Source organism: Fistularia commersonii, chromosome 21 (assembly GCF_037954325.1).
Source record: "Fistularia commersonii isolate RoL2024-O1a breed Wild chromosome 21, RoL_Fcom_v1.0, whole genome shotgun sequence".
Lineage (NCBI taxonomy): Eukaryota > Metazoa > Chordata > Actinopteri > Syngnathiformes > Fistulariidae > Fistularia > Fistularia commersonii.
In genome coordinates this window covers 6,103,247-6,124,194 of record NC_141304.1, presented here as the reverse complement: position 1 = coordinate 6,124,194, position 20,948 = coordinate 6,103,247, and the positions used below count along the sequence as shown (strand labels likewise).

Genomic DNA, 20,948 nt, shown 5'->3' with positions numbered 1-20,948 from the left:
TAAACAGCAACAGTGTCACATTGCGCAGTGCGTTAATTGGCCGCTACTTTTCACATAATTGCGGTGGCCAGGGGTCACGTCCTCGGCTGACCTCTCCTTTAAGTATTGTTTTTCAGCACACAAACAGTTAATGGAGCGATTAAGATGGCACTTACGAGCACCACTTGCAGGGACCATTTGGCAAGACAGAATGGGAGACACACAGTCCGTGATGCCGCGATACGGTATTCTAGACCGGAAGGGGAGGGAGAGTCGAGATGTATGCGACGACGCCAAACAGTTAAAAATCAAACCATTTAACTGGGATTACGATTTGGATAAACACGTATAGATGGGGTTATTTTCCCCAGATGTTTTAGATCAACGACAAACACTTTTCCTTACAACCTCGGGCACATCTTTATTTTTTTAGGCCATCATGTTTTGTTTTTTTTGTTACATATTGTCCAAATGCGTTCCAATTGAGGGTCATCTTACAAACACACATACACTCTTAATTTTGCTTTTTTTTTTTTTACTTTGCATATTAATCGGTCACTGCTTTGTGCTGCATAAAATGCGTTGGAAAAAAAATGCTCCGAATTTTTGCTTTTGTAGGATAACATGAAAAAAAAAAAAAGAAAAAGGTCAATTCTTTTTAGATAGTGAGCTGACGAAGAACTGACGTTTTCCAAGGTTCATGATCTCACTTCATTTGTTGAATAAAAAGACCAGCTACATTTATCAGGATTTTAAAGAGCTGTTTTCGTCCAGCGGCGCATTCAACATGTGCCGCTGAGAGAATTTCATACCTTCGCATACACGTTAACACCACCCACTGGTAGTTAAGACATCCCGTGATGATAATACTGTGAATGTGTTAAGAGAAAGAGGAGAGGTAGAGAGGAAAACAAAAAAAAAGTTCTCATCTCTTCATACCCTGACTCCCCCACGCGCATCTACCACAGACTTTGCCCACCCTCTATGACTAAGTTATGCCCTGTCATGTAGTCGGAGGCGTCAGATGCCAAGTAGACCACTGCGGCTTGCAGGTCTGTCACTTGAGCCAGTCTACCAGCAGGGATATCTGACAGCCAGCGCTGCACCAGAGGCCTCAGATTCTCTGAGTGGATGAGAGGGGTGTCAACAATCCCCCTGAAAGGAGAGGCAGAGAGACAGGAGAAAAAACCCACAATGAAATCAGAAGGCATCACAGTTCAGAGCCAGGAGTGACAGGATTGTTTCAGAGCCACCACTTTGGTGACAAAAATAAACCCAATTATCCTCCAAAGATAAAGGCATGGCATCTCTGATGGTCCTTTAATAAGTGGCACATCTCAGGCAGAGCCCACGGGTGTCGGGGGCGTCTGGCGTCATTTTCTCATAGCCTTTGGTAAAATACTTATTATATGTGGATTCCTGGTATTCCTGCTGTGGTTCATGTAACCACCTGGATGCAAAGATGGATCTCACTCAAGCTGAGACTTTTAGAGGAAAAAAGGACAAAACAAAAAAAAAAAAACACCATCTCAACCATGACGAATTAAGTTCTAATTCAAATGAAAAAGTCAATAAATAATGTTACACAGGGGCAAATGTTCCAATGCAAATCCTGAGGATTACACAGAAATAACCATGTCTCTTTGACTGCCGTTCCTGGATCGGAGGCAACCCGTGACTCCAACCGCCATCAACAAGACGGTAACTAAAGGCTGTGCAGATTGAATCATTGTCGGATGTATCTCGGCGCCTTGATATGGAAGTCCTACATTTGGCCAAATTACTTCCAAGGAGCGTCTGACACCTTGGTTAACATATTCCACCTCAATTATATTTCTCTTCAGCTCCCGTGTTATCTGGAACCTTTCCTGGCAATCAGAGGTACTGTTTTCCCTCAGCCAATTTTCTAGATAATGCAGCTTATCACTGCTGGGCGGCTAAAGTTGCCAATGGAATCGGGCTCTAGTCAACCTCATGAGTGCTAATTGTGTCCCTTTTTTATGCATATTTACCGACTGTCACTTCAAAGAAATCAGCTGCCTATTGAGACAGCCATTTAGCGAGCGGAAAGAGAATTGCTTCTTTGCAAATGGAAAAAAAAAAAAAAAAATTAGCAAACATGCTGACAATAAATAAAGCAAAGAGCACGTACGGGCTTTATCGCCAGGCCTGGCTCGCCCTGTGCCACCGGACGGCTTTGTTCGCAGATGGCTGGGGCTAAGGGATCCGCGCGCAAACACGGCAGACCTTCCCGCGCGCTTTCGCGGTTTCTTCCCTCCACCGCGCATCGACGAACAGATACGAACAAAGCGCCATTGTTTTCGCCAACACTTCGAGTAACGTTGCAAATTTGATTCTGTAATTGAATAGAACAATTAGAGCCGGCGTTCGGTTGATTCATCCCTCAAGACGTCATCTAATTAAGCACTGACGCATTGTTTGAGGAATTAAATTACTGCAACATTTTCAAATGAGGCTCTTCATATGAAAGCAAACACTTGTCTCCGCTTTCCTTTGGCGAGACCCAGAGGTGCACGTGTGTTTTGGCAGGAAACGTGGAGACGGAGGACAGAGGGAGACGGCACTTACGGTGAGATGCAGTTGACACGCACTCCTCTGTCAATCCATTCTGTGCCGAGCGTCTGTGTCAGTTTGACCACCCCGGCTTTGGAGGCGTTATAAGAGAGTTGCTTCTGAGGGTGGGGGACTGCCGTGAAGAGAGGGGAAATAAATGAATACAACCGATGAATCTTTTATACGCGTAAAACACATTTCCTCAGTACTTCAAGCAGATATCCCTCCGCGGACGACCTGCCGACAAATGCACTTTTGGAATGGCGGCGTTTTCTCTCGTGGTCACCAGATAAAAACCATTAGCTGCCGGGGACTCTGTGGATAAAACCGTGCAAAATTAATCGCTTATAATGTCCAGTTACGCTCCGTCCTCGGCAACAGAGGCAGAGAGCCATTTGTTTGCTTTGACCATCACAGATGCTGCACACTGCATGGGATGCCGGAACAGGGGCTCATTTTCCGCCGGTTGATTAATCATCACAAGGTAGGCTCCGAGTTACATACAACTTTAGCGGTTAACCTCATCACCCGCCGATCTGACTGCCAAATGGCTTCTGTGAGACTGTGATGATAAATACCAGCCAGCTGTGAGGCATCGGCTGGTCCTGGGGAGAGAGGCAGAGGCGTCCTGCATGCGCGGCTGGAAAAAGTGCGGAGAATGAGGTTTAAGTTGAAAATAGGCTAAGAGATGTAAAAGGGTGGAACAACAGCGGTGTGTGTTAGGTTCAGTGGGATTGCGGAGAGTACGGCGAGATAGCGGAGGAAGGTACGGTCGGGCCGGGCGGGATAAGGGTAGGCTAGGACCTCAGAGGAGCAAGCGAGGAGGAGCAGAGCCCCGGGCTTACACGCAGATTGAAGGTGAAATCCGACTTATCAGGACAGGAAACACAGCTCAAAATGCCTAACAGCACTAATCCCCACTCAAGACCTGATGATACGGCCCCAAAATACCATTGAGAAAATGCCTTCATCCTTTAAATAAACCTGCATTGATGTTTTTTTTTCCCGTCTTAAAGAGCCGTAATCCCCGGAGAAGGTAAAAAGAAGTAGAAGGATAGCATTCTCCAAAGCCCTCCTTAACATTCACCCTGCTACTTATTGCCCATTTCAAGGGGGAGAAAACATGCATTTTATCGGGCTGGTCTTTTTGGAATTCTTCAGAGCAGATAAGGAGTTCAAATGATGCGTGCTTTTGACCAGAAAGCTTTTGCTGCAGGTTTTAATGTACATTAATATGTAGCTTAGATCTGCAGGTATGAGTGTGATAGTGCCACTAATCCCCCACTGAAGGTCAGCTCGCATATTTCCCGCCTGCGTGTCCTTTGAGTTTCTTGCCATCGTGCCGGAAAATAGCGATTGATGGTCTTGGGGGGGGTCTGTGTGTGTGTGTGTGTGTGTGTGTGTGTGTGTGTGTGTATATGAGTGTGAAGGGGGGTTTAGCGGCCACGCTGTCTATTTAGCAGATGGACAAAAAGCTGTCATTGTGCATTTTAATTGGCCATTTACGGCTGCTTTTTGGGCTTCCACTTGGCTAGAACAGGTCCCATCTGATTACACATTATGACAATATTAAAACAGATGTCCAGACCAATAAAGTAAATTCCTGAAGGACCGAGCGTAATGTGAGTAATTGATCATTTTTTTTTATGTTGGCCTCTATTTACCAGCATGTTCCTGTTTTACAGATTGCCCCTGTAGTCAGTGCTGGGGCCCATATGGCACAATGGTTTACTGGTGTTTAGACTCAACTGCTGATGAAGTGTTGCTGCTCCTCTAGAAGAACCTGTTGGAGGAGGAATGTTACAGCAAACTGTGAATTACCCAACCTTTTTTTATTCTCTCTTTTTTTTTTTTTTTACAAGTCTCTCACGAAACTCAGAAAAAGTATCTTCCGCTGTTCAAAAAAGGCCGCTGGCACAGGCTGGGGTTTTGCCGCTGCACAGGAACCCTCCCTTCCCAAGTTGGACCTCAGGTTGCCTTTCACATCCTCCAAATAGCTCAGCAGAGAAGGGATGTTTATTATGATGCAAAACTGCCTTGGCGGGAAGCAATCACAACACTTTGTATTTGCTGTATGCAGGGGCGGATGCATCTCTATAGAGCCGTTTTAGTGAAGTTGCGATGAAGAAAAGCTGGCTAATCCTGGTTTAAGTATACGCGCTCCTCACAGTTATCAAATAAAACTCCGATACTTTGAGAAAATAAGGGTTTAGAATCGAAAATGTGTTTAATAACAACAAAAAAATAGATATTTGCGGTAATGTCGCCTCGCACAAGGCTTTATAATTACAAAAACAGAAAAAAAAGGAAGAAAAAAAAAAAAAACTCTTCACCCCCCGCCCCCCCTCATCCTGGCACTCCACGCCAAATGGAGAGATTAAAAGCAGACATGGAAGGACTCCAGAGAGAAGGTGGGGGAATAGAATCATCACTCACCTATTAGACTGGCCATGGAGGCTGTGTTGATAATCTTGCCGTATCCTTGCTTCAGCATCACTCTACCTGCTGCCTAAGGCAAGGATTCAAGGGAAAGAGACACATTAAACACCTTATTATAGCAACGATGTGCTGCTGAAAGCCGGAGCAAGGATCAACACAAAAACATGTATTTATCCTTGGAGACACGAAAAGTAGTTAGACAACACTCTGTGCATTTCTTTGGATTTCACAGCTCCAACAAGGCGGTGTAGTCTGTATGTGTGTGTGTGTGTGTGTGTGTGTGTGTGTGTGTTACGCGTGTGTATTTCAAAGACACAACTAAGAGCCAACTCAAGCCAAATAAAATGAGTGATTACACAAAGCTGACGAGATGATCTGTAAATATGCCAATTAGTTAATAGAAATTGACCATTCTTGACACATTAAATCACACATTTTTGTCAAGCAAACCATGACTAATCGGGTCAAAAAAGTCTCTCCTAATATTAAATATTAAGTGTAAGTGATTACCACTTAAATAGGTAGATGTTTGACTCATTTATATCTGCTGTAATATTGTCCACATCTGCAGGCTCTTGTGATGCTGAATTTAAAGTTTTAATTTTAATAATTTTACACATTTTATAATGAGAAACCTTTCCTATAGTGAACAATTCTTTAGCATTTAATTTAAAATGTTCAGTATAGCAAGAAAAATGTATAAACGTTAAGCAATATGTTAAAACTAATAGGAGCACATCATTAATGCATTGGCACAGGAATATTTAACATAGAGCAGTTTTGTATCTGTATTATATTCTACATAATAGGAGAAGCAGACACAAATAAAATACTGTATTGGTCAAAACATGAGTATTGTTTAGTGATAATTTGAGTATGTTTTCCTTTCTAACTCTGGATTGAAAGTGAAATTTAATTTGAATTGTTTAGATATTTTTGTATTTGACACTAGAGAATTATAAAATAAATAATTGATGAGAATTATACACACACACACGCACGCACACACACACACACGCACGCACACACACACACGGTTAAAAATACACACCTGACAGCAAATAAAAGTCCCTCTCAAATTAACACTGAAAGTTTGGTCCCACTCCTCGAGGTCGGTGTCTTCACTTGCAGAGTTCATGTTGATGCCGGCATTGTTACAGCCGATGTGGATCGCTCCCCATTTGGACACAATGCATTCAATCATCCTCTGGACGTCATCTGGTTTGCTAATGTCAGCTTGGATAGAAATACTATTGATACCTGGGTGGAGGCAGGGGGGGGGGGGGGGGTGTCTGTTATAATATGAAACTATTTCTCTTTCATATTGTTTGACAGGAACAAATTCAATCTTTGGGCATTTGTTTTACTTGTGCTAATGCCTGTAATGCAAAAAAAATACTGCATATGTATAAAAAAACAAACACACTTAAATAAATAAAATCCAGTGCCATGCATTGGTGAATGTCGCATATAGTTTTGTTTTCTTTGAGATAGTGAGAGCTTGTCAGTCAGTCACACAGGAGGAACAGTTTGCCAAGCAGGTTATTGTTTATCCTATAGTAGACTGCCATCTGCTGGCAGAAATACAGATAACACATTGTTATCATACATTAATCCATGTCAGCGCATAAACACGGTTCCGAAATCAATCAAATCACTGAACGTTATGTATAAAGCACTTTAAAAAGCAGCAGCATGTCATGGTTCAAGAGATGAGATTATATTCCTAATGAATATCTTTTATTGTCTAGTTTCAAAATATGACCACAACTCCAGTGTGGTCTTTACTTGGGTCCTGAAGTATGACAATCCAGTAGGATATGCAAGAAGCATCTGAAGTAATGTATCCAATTTCATATTTGTTCATCAAACAGAAAATAAAAAATAATGATTAAAAACAGAAAAATGGTTATTGAAGGTGTTTATACCAATGGAACCTGCGGTGGCATCAGGCCAGTGTGACATTATTATGGATGTTTTTTTTTTTTAAAGGAGCAGAGGGGTTCAGGGAATGCAACTTTGACAGAAAAACATCTGAAAAAAAAAAAACTTAAATTTTAAGCTCTTGGTGGAAAAATAAATATTAACATGATTCTAGCATTGATATATTTTTGTGACTGATGCTAGTTAGGAGTTCAGTGTCTCGCCCTTCAACTAAATTACGACATATCAGCATGGTGGGGTGTTTGTACGTCAGAAATGATGGATCTAGGATAAATTAATATAAAAAAATGTGCACTGGTTACCTTTAATAAAGAGCTCCTTAGCCACTGCTTCAGCTCTATCTGGGTCAAGGTCGACCACAGCGACCTTGGCACCGGCTTCGCCAAGAGCGTGCGCAAATGCTCGGCCAATGCCCTGACCTGCACCCGTCACGTATGCCACCTTTCCATCAAGTCGGAGACGATCAAGGATGGGACGACCTTTGACCCCGCGAAACACATCGTCATTGGTTACCGTACACTGAGGAGACAAAAACAGCCAATGAGGGAAAATAAGAGATGGTGACATCATGGTGGATGTAGTTATGACGGAAGTTTCCTCATCAATATTAGCCCTCCCTGAAGTCATCATGGAGGTTATTGACCCGCTACCTTCGTCCTCAGGCACTCAGAAGCCGCCGATACCCGCCGGATGAGACTGATGCCATCTCTTAGCGGGATGATGACCTATAAAACAAGGACGTGTTTACCTCTGAAATTAGCGCCTTTCTGAACAGAAGGTGCGGGTTTTAGAGTTACCTGCTCCACTCGTGGATCATCAGAGACAAACTGGTTGAACTCTCGAAGGGCCAGGCCGTTTTTATCTGTGGTGTCTTCCAGATAAACTTTGGCTTTGAAAAGCGAGTTATCGACACACATGAAGCCTCGCAATCTTAACAGATTGTTGTCAAGGATGAACTTGTAATAGTTGATGTAATTTTCCTTATCAGCATCAATGAAGACAATGTCAAACTGATCCCCTGCAGCAGCACATTCCTGAAAATGACAGGCCGTATATTTAAAGTACGCAATCTGTAACGTTCATTTTTCACTTTTATCAGCATTAAATAAAGGATCTGGTCTGGTCTGATGGTCCAGCCTCGCAAATAATCCAACGGAAAATACTAATAAAATCTGATGTAAGAGAAAAAAAAAACACTTTTGTTAAATAACAGCCCAGAGTACCTGACAGGTGTGAAACAGGTGTCAAAGTGAAACATCTCAATACCTTCAGGGTGTCCATGGCAGATCCAGTCTTGACGGTAATCTTCCTGCCATGTGGAGACTTGTCAAAAATGGGCTGCGCAAACTCTTTGAGATATGGCTCCAATTCGCAGGCTACTAGGCAGCCGTCTTCGGGGAGCCCTTCAGCCATGGACAGAGCTCCGTAGCCAGTGAACATGCCAATTTCTAGCACCCTCTTAGCTTGACACATTTGCACAAGCATCTTCAGGGTCTGACCTGCCAAAAAAACACCGTAATATTTGATCAATAAATGTGATAAAGAACATCAATTCACAAGTCAACGGTACCACATCGTGCTCCTTTTCAATCACTTTATTCATTTCTAAGATGCGCAGATCATTTATGAAGTTGTATGCTTGACTGTACACTATCATATTAGGTGGAATCTTGACTTACAAATGCAACAGCAAGATACAAGTCAAGACCTGAGTAACAAGTGAGTGGAATGAGCGTAAAATGGCTGCCATGGTCAGTGAAGTGGTATTTAAAAAAGTTGAACACGCGCCCGCCATTAGGTAGCACAGCACAAGTAATCGCAAAACATGAACGAGGTTGTGTGTCGTGGACTTGTCCAGAACAAATGGTGAAGTTGATGGTGAGATAGCGTGACGGAGAGCATCATCTGTGAGAAGGGAGCACACATTTACAGGGATTTGGTGCCGCAGACGGCAGGATGAACAGACGAGGCACCGAAAGAGTCACTCAAAGGTAGTCAGGGATGTTTGACCATAAATTAAGTTTACTGATAAAGTATAGCAAAGTGTGCAAGTTAAATTTAGCAATACATGTAGCATTAAGTGTGTAGCGAATACATTAAGTTAAGCAATAGAGAAAGAGATGACACTCCCAAAAGCTCTTTGTAAAATGCATTAATTGCTTTTGGACATCAATTGTTATTTAAAAAGTACACTTCTCTTATTTAAAACATGAAGAAGCTCCAGCTCCAACAAATCTGTTTTCGTCTCTTTTTTACCTTTTCTAACGGTAAGTTGGAAAACTTATCTTGTCAAACTAGTACTAGTCTTGAAACTAGTACGGGCATCAATAGCTAGGTCAAAACTCAATATAGTTCAGCTAGGCTACTTTCACTTTCTTTTCACTTTCGCTCTCCGCGTCCGTGTCCAGAGACGGCGAGGCAGCATGGCATGGGAGATCCATGCCAGTAAACAGCGCCGAATTAATTGAGGACAATGCAGACCTGCCCGTGTTATGGGAAATGTGAGATCTCTTCCAACAAGATGGACGAGCTATGGGCACTGACTCAACATTAGAGGAAATACTGTCAGTGTCGCATCATGGAGTTAACACAGACATGGCTCAACTCAATGATTCCTGACCAGCATGTTTCACTGGATGTATTTCATCACCACCAGGCAGACAGGACAAGAGACAGCGGTAAGAAGAAAGGTGGAGGGCTTGCTGTGTATGTAAATGGAGCGAGTGTAACCCCAGGCACACCACGATCAAGGAACAACTCTGTTGCGAGGACATTGAACTCTCTGCTGTTAGCATGAGGCCATACCATCTTCCTAGGGAATTCTCTCATGTATTTGTTATTGCAGTGTTAGAGAGGACCAGAAGGTGCTGCATTGTGGTTTTGTAGACCTAGAAAAAGCACACGACAGGGTGCTAAGAGGGGAACTCTCGTACTATATAAGGACATCTCGAATGGCAGAGAAGTGTGTTAGACTGGTGCAGGACATGTATGCTAGCTGTGAGACAGTGGTTCGGTGTGCTGTAGGGGTAACAGAGAAGTTCAAGGTGGAGGTGGGACTCCATCTGGGATCAGCTCTGAGCCCTCTCTTGTTTGCAGCGGTGATGGACAGGCTGACTGATGAGGTCATTCAGGAATCGCCATGGACAATGATGTTTGCAGATGACATTGTGATCTGTAGTGAGAGCAGGGAACAGGTTGAGGAAAAGCTAGAGGTGAAAGTATGCACTGGAAAGGGGAGGAACGAAGGTTAGTCGCAGCAAGACAGAGTATATGTGTGTGAATGAGAGGAACCCAGGGGAAAGGGTGAGGCTCCAGGGAGTAGAGATCAAGACGTTGAAGGATTTCAGGTACTTGGGGTCAACAGTCCAGAGCAACAGAGAGTGCAGAAAAGAGGAGAAGAGATGGTTTCAAGCAGGTTGGAATGGGTGGAGAAAAGAGTCAGGGGTAGTACTATGAAAGAAGACTATCAGCCAGAATGAAAGGAAAGGTGTACAAGACAGTGGTGAGACCAGCGATGCTGTGTGGCCTAGAAGCAATTACAATAACGAAAAAACAGGAGGCAGAGCGAGAGGTCGCAGGGATGAAGATGCTAAGGTTCTCTTTGGGACTAACCCGGATGGATAGGATCAGGAATGAGTCCTTCAGAGGAATGGCACATGTTAGATGTTTTGGAGAGAAGGTCCAAGAAGCCAAACTGAGGTGGTTCGGTCATGTACAGAGGGATAGTGAATATATTGGTGGATGGATGCTGGAATTGGAGCTGCCAGGCAGGAGGTCTCAAGGAAGACCAAAGAGAATATTTATGGATGTAGTGAGAGAGGATATGAAGTTAGTTGGTGTGAGAGAAGATAATACAGAGAATAGGGTTAGATGTAGAAGGTTGACTCTCTGTGGTGACCCCTGATGGGGAAAAGTCGAAAGGATAAGAAGAAGAATTCCCCCTAGTGACGAGGCCTGTGACGTCTTCCTTTCGACCCTGAGCAGACTACAGACACAGTACCCATATTCCCTCTACCTTATACCTGGGTACCTAAACCACGCTTCTCCCTCCTCCATTCTACCTAAATTCACTTCAAAGTTGTCACATGTTGCACCAGGGACAACAAACCACTGCATCTTTTCTATGCCAACACTAAGGAGGCATACAAGTCAACATCCCTCCCTCCCTCCCCTGGGGAGATCAGACCACAACCTGGTTCATCTCCAGTCTGTGTACAAACCCCTCGTGGGCAGCTGTGTACTGCATAGTGAGAGGATGGTCTGAGGAGTCATAAGGGGCTCAGATGGACAGTTTTACACTCAACTATGTGGAGTGAAATCTGTGCTCCTCATGGGGAGGACTTCGGCAGCATGACGGATACCATCACTGGCTTATGGATGGAGAACACTGTACTCACTAAGACTGTAAAGTGCTTCTGCAAAAACAAACCCTGAGTCAACCCTGACTTAAAGGCGCTCCTTCAGAGGGTCTTTAAGTGAGGAAACAAGGAGGAGCTGAAGGAGTCCAGAGGGAGTTGAGGTGGAGGATTAGACAGGGGAAGGGGGACTACAGGAGGAAGATATAGGGCAAGCGACAGTAGAGCAACATCAGTGGAGTTTGGAATGACTTAAACAGCATCTCAGGTTATAAAGTGCAAGACTCCCAGGCTGAGAGGGATCTGAGTTGGGTGAACGAGCTGAACCAGTTCTTCAACAGGTTAGATAGGTCACTTAATCATCCCCCGACCCAAATATCTCCAAGGCAGTCTCCCCATCACACTTTAGGCCCCTCCCCACTGTGACTCCCACTCCCACGGCCCAACAATCCACAGCCACACCTCCCCCCACCCCACTCTCATCTCCAAATCTACAACTACTTTCTTTCCCCCATCATACACCTTACCCCTCCTTCCTGTCACACACACACACACACACACACACACACACACACACACACACACACACACACACACACACACACACACACACACACACACACACACACACACACACACACACCTCCAACTGCTTCCTCCAACAAAAGCATCCTGCCCCTGAGTCAGGGAGTGTCTCTCACTACCTCACTATAGACCAGGCTAGAAAACAGCTTAGGAGGATTAAGCCTAGAAAGGCGGTGGGTCCGGATCAGGCAGCTACAGGCCGGTGGTGCTAACATCGCACCTAATGAAGACACTGGAACGGCTGGTACTGGCCCATCTACGTACCCCGGTCCAAACTGTCAATGGACCTGCTACAGTTCGCCTATCAGCCTGGGATTGGGGTTGATGATGCAATTATCTACTTCCTGCATCAGCTCTTTCCCACCTGGAGGGGCCCGGAAGCACTGTGAGGATCACATTATTTGATTTCCCCAATGCTTCAATACCATTCAGCCTCTACTGCTGAGGGACAAGCCAGAGCTATTGGGAGAGGACATCCACCTTACAAAGTGGAGATTGGACTACCTCACTTATTGCCCATAGTATGTGAGGTCAAAGAACTGTGTCTCAGACATGGTGGTCTGCAGCACAGGGACCCCACAGGGGACAGTCTTGGTTCATTTCTTGTTCACCCTGTACACTGCAAACTTTGTACAACCTCCACCTGCAGATGTTCTCTGATGACTGCCATCGTCAGATACATCAACCAAGGAACTGGTTGTGGAAATTTCAAACACCCAGACACCAGTAAACATCCAGGTGACAGACATTAAGAGAGCGGTCTCTCAAGGACCTTCTTGGACACTGTGGTGGCATCAGCCATTTCCTTTCAGGGGTGGCATGGCGCAAGGGGTTAGAGTGGTTTGATTCCCAGTTCCTCCTTGCCTGCCAAAGTGCTCTTCTTCAGCAAGAAACTGAACCTCTAACTGCTCCCCTGGTGCAATTCCTTAGCTGCCTTCTGCTCATGGTGCATCCATGCTGGGTTCAATATAGTGGTCAAATTCTGCGGATGTTATGCTCACTGTATGATTGTATGTGACAATGAAGGCCTTTCTTTTTTGGCTGGAGCAGCAGCCTATCTGCGGCTGACAAGAAGAAGATCAGCAAACTGCTGGGGAAGGCTAGTTCCATCTTGGGGGGGTCACGTGAGTCCACGAGACCCCCCAAGTGGTGGGACAGATTCTGCAAGTCCTTCCTGCCAGCTGCTGTTCGACTATTTAAAACCCAACTCTGCACTCAATAGACTTCTCTTTCATCCACGCATTCATTCATTCACACTTTCATTCATCTACTCAAGTGTTCATTCATTCACTGTCCTGCACATCCACTCACTTGGACACTCACTACTGCACCGCTACCACTTCAAGTATTGCTGTTGTTTGCTGCTTTTCGCAACTTTTGCACATCTTTATCCTGTTCATACAGTTTATATATATTTACATATTGTTTAGGGCCAACTTGTTAACACAAGCGCTACCTTTTTATATATATTGTTAACACTGTTTATTATTTCTTCTTAGTTCTTCAATTTTTGATAACTTTTCTTGCACTGGCCACTTTCTACTGTGTGTGGTTGAAATGTCCCCACTGTGGGACTATCAAAAGAATACTCTATTCTGTTATAATCTATTCGACACAACCGGGACTGGAATGGATCGATAGCATTTCGATTCATTTTAATGGGGAAATTTAATTTGATAAACAAGTAAATTGAGTTACGAGCTCAGTTATGGGACAAATTTCATTGTAAGTCAAGCTATTACTGTATTTGCTCTGTCACGCCTCTATACCTCTGGGTCAGTCCTACCCTGGACAAGCGGCTCTTTGACAGCAGAGTCTCAAGGGATATTAAAGTTGTGTTTGGCAATCTCAAGAACCCAGTAAGAAAGGGCAGAGAAAAACAGCTGATGAGGAAAAATAAGATCTTATCTGCTAGAGACCGGGATCTGACCTACGTCCAAGTAGCATCCAAATCTACACAGCACTGGTGCCAGCACCCAGCAAATTCACTTTGGTTCGGACATAGTTGCTATGCAATTTTGAAATATGAATGCGGGCAGTATTATCTCTGAGGCTAATGATCAATATAGTGACTTTGCTGGTCCTTGTAGCTAGAACAAATGCTAGCATGTTTTGGTAGAAAACTTCCCTTATGCTAATGGCTCCAATCCCACTAAGAGAAGATGTCAAAATAGCATATGGTGCGAGTTGGGTGGAGATTTTGAGCTGTACTGGTTGGATTATGCTGATTACCTTTTAATTGATGTCAGTTTGGTAAAAGAATCTGATTGAAAATGTGCATCTTTCTTGATATCCCTCTCCCAAAAAATATATCCAGGGCATTTATGTAGTTGTCTTACCTTCAATATGGCCAGTGATGCACTCTTTGGGAAGGAGGAACATGGTCTTTCCGTCCTTGTGCACTTGACCCCAATCATGAGAGATTGTTTTTCTACAAATAGTCAGATAGAGGTATTAGCAATCCCTTCTCCAGTCATTTATTGTTTAAACCAGGTTTGCCCCATACGTCGATTGCGATCTACCGGTCGATCGCTAAGGTAGTGTGGGTAGATCACGTGGCATTAAAACGTCAGCATATCATCCTCAATATGAAATTTGTCAGTTGACTAACAGACAGTCTATCCAATCTGACCTTTTCTGACACAGGCGTCGCTGCACAATGTGCACATAACGGCATGTTCTAGCAAGCTAGCGAGTTAGCCTCCAATTTATGTCTTCTAAACTTATGAGTATAAAAATGAGTGGGGGAGCTGGACCAAGTAAAAAGACAAAAACGTATCACTTCCATATGGAATGGGAGGTGGACTTTTTTTTTTAACATGTCATTTTCAAAGTGCCTTTGCCTTATCTGCCGGTCTGCCATTGCTATACCGCAAAAAGGAAAATGTGGAGCGGCGTTTTCAGACTGTTCATAAAAACAACGACACCGACTTCCCTCCGAAAAGTGAGCTGAGAAGGAGAAAGGTGAAGGAACTAAAATCCCAGCTGTCAGGACAGCAGTGATTTTTCTCACAGCCAACTTCAACTATGCTGCTGACTCCATTCAAGTCATCAGAATAAGGTATTTACCAAAAAAGTACTCTGTTGTAGTGTGTCATAAGGATTCATGCAGTTACGCAAGATCCACAAACATTTATTGTGTTAAGTATACTCAGTAGATATACATATAAATATATTTTCAGCATTTTTTGTGGCAGTAGATAATTTTCACATGCTCATAAAAGTAGCTGACAAGGTGAAAAAGTGTGGACACCCCTGGTTTAGACATTCACATGTATTGAAAAACAAAATAATAGCCATACTCTAAGAGCTCTGCCAAGGGGTCACTCTGCTTGGTGGTCATCTTCTCCAGGTATTTGTCCAGGCCACTGGCAATGTCCAGAGCCTTCTGTAAAAAGTTTGCGAGCTCATCTTGGGCATTAGTTCCTGCTGCCGCAACCTCCTTGGCTTTTGTTAGAATATCCACGAGGACTTCAATTGGGGTGTCAGGAACTGGGGGAATAATATCAGAATGATATTTCTTGTCTCACAATGTGAACAAGACATTCATGCATACATCAGTAAAAAAAAAAAGTTAAAATTTCATAATGACAAAAATGATACTTTCAAAACAGTAGTTTATCTTTTGCTAGAATTTTGCACATTGTGAACATACAGAGCAGATACTGTTTTTGAAAAATTACAAATAAAGAAGTGGATTCTCACACAAAGCTAGTATGAAAATGAAACAACACAAACTGTAATATCCTCCCATTCCATAATATAAAAATCCTTAGATTTCAACATGACTTTCATCCAGATACAAATAACATTATTTGCATCTCTTCAAATTTCATTTTAAATCTACACACAGTCTTTCTACAATAATTTCCAAAGACAACGCATTTGATTTATAGTTTACGCAGGGAAATTCCAAATTCTACTTTTGATTAATGTCTCCATGAATTTTATGGAAATTAGGACATTGTGTAAAAGTATGGATCAACAAAACGGAAGGAAGCCTCTCAGATGAGGGGTGAAACGTCTTCAAGTGAAGAAATTCAAATTAAAGATTTCAACAAGAATTCACCATGACCTGGATGACAAAGAACCTTCACAGACAATAGAGCAACACATTTACACAACTTATTTTAAAGAAATTGTTATTTCTACACAAATATATTCGTATATATGTATATTCAATGGATACCTGGAAGTATTCCTAGGCTAAAATAATGAGTCCGTTCATCAATAGCACTGATGATAGACACGGACAGAAGAAAAAAGAAAGGTTACATGTGCTTTTCTATGCTTAGTGTCACCGAATTACGTTTTGTATTTTTCATTTTTTCATATAAAAACAAGCATTCACTATTTATGGATCTTCATGTGCAGGTCATGACACCCTTGATATCAGTCAGTCACAGATGAGTTATCAAACAAACAGAGATGTCCTCACAAAAGTAGGACTTTTACACACACATATACACACACACACACACACTCACACAAATGGAAATTCTGTTAAAATAAGAGAACCTTAATAAAATGCTGAAGAATGTGTGTAGAATTACGGGTCTCTGAAGGTTTCACTGTCATAAACTAAGTAATTTATAGTCACACACACACTTTCAGCCGTGCGTTCAAGTCAGGCGTGGTGAAATTCCACGCATTTGTCACGGTTTTTGAACGTCTCACCGCTCCTCGCAAAAGTGGAGCAACGAGAGTGACCGTTTGAACAGCTCCTGTCTCGTCCGTGAGTTTTTTCCCCCCCCCCGTGTTTATGTGATCCACGCGAACTTCACGCACACAAATAAAACAAATAAACACGAAAGTTATGCAACACACTCACCTCTCAAGCCGGCCATGGTGTCAGTCCGTGGGCGTGTTTGGAGGCAGTTGGGGTGTCAGAGATTGTCTTCGTGTCAAGTAGTTACACAACTGCGGTAAAAGAAAAAAAAAGTAAGGATTCGGTAACGTATGGCTTGCACAAGCTGTTATCCAACTACCGTTCACGTGCTCGTGACCGTGACGTGATCGTGATTTTATAACAGTAGTGGGAGCGTGGACACCCTGAACACTGAAGCAGTCACTTGTGTTTTACTTAACTGAGGCGCCACGGACAAATTACTGGGATTGTTTTGGTTTTCCGCGCCTGCGTGATGCGGTGCAGCGCAGGAAATAAAGTATTAACGTTAAACCGTAAATTTACAGCATTTATGAGCTTCAACTGTTTGAATAAGAGATGTTTTGTTTTGTTTTGTTTTTTGTTTGTTTTTTTGCAGCAAGAACCTCTATTTCATTTTTTTTTATTTTCACTTCTATTTTTATTTTTTCCACACCTTGTCCAGATCAACCCAGAATTACAACCCTTCAAAAGTGACCTTGCAATCATGTTTTTTATCTTTATTCATCTCAGTTTGTTTTATTTTTAAATTTCTTTGAAAGAATGAAAAAAAAAAAAACAGAAAATCTTGATGTTGATACCTCATTGACCCCTTGTCACGATCCGTTACCAAATTGGTCCTTGCCAAACGCCTGCCCGAGTTATTATTTAAACATTGTTGTATTCTAGGTTACATTATGAAATAGGGATAAACACCGCATTTACAAGTTGGTTACTGCGATTGTATGTCAGCCAGGTGATCAACCTGCTGGTGAACAGGTCCAATGCTTTGAGATCTCAATAGGATTGATGGATCATATTAATTCATCCCTCACAGTACGAAGGACCAGGGTTTGACTCCCAACGAAGGGGACCTTTCCGTGTGGAGTTTGCATGTTCTCCCCGTGTATGCGCGGGCTTCCTCCGGGTTCTCCACTTTCCTCCCACAATCCAAAAACATGCAGGTTTTTTAGGTTATTTAGAAGAAATCAGGAAATTGCCCCAAATGAGTGAATGTCTGTTAGTATATGTGGTCCTACAATTGACCATTGAATTAAACAGTCCAGAGTGTATTCTCGCCTGATGACAGCTGGGATAGGCTGCAACAGCCGGAGTGCAGGATAAGTGACAGACAATGCATGGATAGAATGGACGAATGGACAAATGGATGGACAGACGGACGAACGGATGGATGGACAGGTGGATGGATGAATGGACGGACGGACAGAGAGATGGATGGACGAATGGAGGGATGGACGGATGGATGGATGGATGGACGGACGGACGGATGGACGGACAAACGGATGGACGAATGGACAGATGGATGGATGAATGGATGGATGGATGGATGGATGGAGGGACGGACAGAAGGATGGAACGACGGACAGACGCATGGACGGATGGACTATTACACCCACAATCCTCTGCTAGTGAAAAAACAAGCTCGGATATCAAACATGAATAAATGAGATTACTGCGAGGCTTTTGAGTAATATTCCTTCAAATGCTCTGTGTTTGGACAGATTTTCTTCAATCTCCCCAATCAGTAGTTTGCGTTCTTGGACAGCCTATCATATACTGGAACACTGAAGTAGGTCCTCAAGGCAAGACAGTCCAACCATGACCAACCCACTATCATCACATAACAAGGCGTGATGTTTGTTATGAAAACACACTGCTTAAAAATAAGTGGAGGTGTACTTGAAGAAATTATAAACTAAGATATAGTTGTAGGGTCAGGGGATTGACAAGCGTAAACGCAGCTACATTACGTGTGTGTATTTTGCATTGTTTCTCAAGTTGTCCGTGTCTGTAAAAACATCACAGATCAAAATGTCGTATAAAATATCACTGATTTTCTCCAGCATTCTCAGCAGGGCCTTCACCGGAACTTGTTGTTCTTTTGACAGAGGACTTGTTATTTTTAAGGGCCATCTGTTTTCCATCACCTCTGTTCTAAAGATTTTAAAGACAAAACACCCGCAGATGGCACAATATCCATGTCTAGACTCAGGAGCTCAAGGCTTTCACATCACTTGTTTCCCCAAATGTGGGTCAGCCTTTGGGACATAGATTTTGATAAAATAGTCTATATCAATATTTATAGCAACCAAGACTCAACACCTTGTATGATCTTAGTCATAATCATCTCTTGCCCTCCTCTCCAAGCACAGGCAGTTTACTGTCACTTCTTATGCGTAAAGGACAATAATAATCAGATCCCTGATACATCCTCATTGGGAGGTATCATAGATTTGTAAAATATTGGCTATGTTAAAGCCAGGTATGACCAGCTTACAAGGACTTACAAAAAAATGTTCCCACTGAAACAGTGCAACAAAATAGTTCCTTGATTAAACACTTTGGAGTTTTGAAATGTGACCAACAGAGTCAAGGATGTTGAGCTCATATCGCACCTTAGATGACGGATTTTAAGTCATTAGCTGCCTAAAAGGGAAAAAACAAGGTCCGGTATCTCACAATGTCAGTAGTTAAACTAAGGGTGCACCAACCCCGCTATGACAATTGACAGTGCAGGTTAGTGTGACACGTCAACAACAACATACAACTATTCATACATCAGAGTTCTCCAAAACAGAGCCATGAGAAGCTGCCAAAGGGTCACTGTAGCAGCAAAGGAGTCTGTGGTTCGGCTGTCCAGTCCTCCTGCCACCTGCTACATTATTCTACATACACACTTTTCAAACATGAATGTACTAAGCGAGTTCAACAAGAGTCTCCCTTGGTTTCAACATGGCAGTCTTCCTGCCAGGGGCGAACAGAACATTCCTCGCAACCTTATATTCCAACAATATGGTTTTGATTAAAGTGCCCCTTAAACCGACTATTCGTCGGATTACAGAAGCATAGCATAGAGTTGAAAGAGTTTATACATTCGTAATGCATTACACAGTAATGCATTCATACAGATTATGCTTTCTGAAAGTGTATTGGACAGGAGGGAGCTTCAGCTGTTCAGTGGAATGTTAAGTGAGACCTTGATTTTAGGGGCAGAAGTATTTTCACTTTAACACCACAAACCACTTCTCAGTACCATTTAACTCATCAAAGTATTCTGCATCTATGTATTTATATATATGCATGTGTGTGTGTGTATGTGTGTGTGCGGGGGGGGGTAAGGTTTCTTTATTGTATAACTGTGGATGTGCATGAATGTGACTGCGCTGTCTGCACTGGTCAGCGCTCAAATGGGTTGGACTCAGGGTAACTTTGGGTAAGAAATTCAAGATATCTGAAACTGTATTTTATACAGTGCATCCAAAACTGTAGAAATCTGCTTTACAATTTATGGTAATAATAAAGTAATGGAGGTTAGTTTTTTTTACCATTTAGGCTTGTGAACTTTGTTATTGATATTATTGTTGTTATGGTTTTGTTATTTTCTTATTGATAATTGTTATTGGTGTTATTGGTTATTTAACATGTAATTACGAACAGGATTTTAAACAGATGCTTGGGGATGATTTTATGGCTTGAGGATATATGTCTGCATGGGTTATCTTTGAACATCTGATTTCCTCTCATGACTGTTCAAGGCGTGTTTTTCCACAGTTTCAGGAAAAATCCACGACACACGTTAGCCACTTTCAAACCAACGAGCTCTCAGAATTATCATCACATTTTGTTTGAGAATATAATATAAAGTCAATGGTGAATTCTATTCAAGTAATGTCATGTCTTTTAATATAATGTATGAAATGTGTCTACTATTTTAAAAACAGAATCAAACATTTTGTCACCCAACAGATAGTCCTGTCTTTGAGGGGGAGGAGACTGCCCTGGAGCTTATTTTCGTGTTTGCCCAATGTTCCACCAAGCCTGTACTGCCTGTACTTCAAGAAAAAGGTTTTTTTTTACACTTTAAAATCAAGGTCTCACTTAGGCTGCAACTTTCTCCTGTCAATTATAGTGTCAGATGTTTCATTGTGTAACAAATGTATAAACTCTATGCTTGCGTAATCCGTGAGTGGTTGGTTTTAGGGGTACTTTAATCATAACCATATTGGTGGACTATAGGTGGTATTGCAAAGTACACTCTGTTCCCCCCCTGGCAGGAACACTGCCACGTTGAAAACATTGTTGAACTCTCTTACTCTGTTTGTGTGTGTGTGTCTGTGTGTGTGTGTGTGTGTGATCACAAAATTAAGTAACATTTCTCTTCCAATTACAACAGCTTCACATCTAAA

At 42.6% G+C, this 20,948-nt stretch overlaps 1 protein-coding gene across 1 annotated transcript; it reads right to left on the bottom strand.

Moving 5' to 3' along the window:
• Positions 1-380: 380 nt before the first annotated feature.
• LOC147222167 (uncharacterized) lies at positions 381-16,905 on the bottom strand. Its single transcript, XM_086167864.1, has 11 exons — positions 16,708-16,905; positions 15,179-15,368; positions 14,216-14,307; positions 8,203-8,435; positions 7,734-7,970; positions 7,587-7,661; positions 7,239-7,455; positions 6,044-6,252; positions 4,990-5,062; positions 2,569-2,686; positions 381-1,134 (listed from the first exon to the last, which is right to left on the bottom strand). The coding sequence occupies exons 1-11, from the start codon at positions 16,721-16,723 to the stop codon at positions 939-941; spliced, it is 1,656 nt and encodes a 551-aa protein (XP_086023990.1). The 5' UTR covers positions 16,724-16,905; the 3' UTR covers positions 381-938.
• Between the last annotated feature and the right edge of the window lie 4,043 nt (positions 16,906-20,948).

What these genes read in the sequence shown, in the direction of transcription:
- LOC147222167 (XM_086167864.1), bottom strand. An exon ending in CTCCATGGCCAGTCTAATAG is followed by an intron (nt 2,687 to 4,989) that starts GTGAGTGATGAT and finishes TCTTCACGGCAG; the next exon opens with TCCCCCACCCTCAGAAGCAA. An exon ending in CGTGTCAACTGCATCTCACC is followed by an intron (nt 1,135 to 2,568) that starts GTAAGTGCCGTC and finishes CTCTCCTTTCAG; the next exon opens with GGGGATTGTTGACACCCCTC.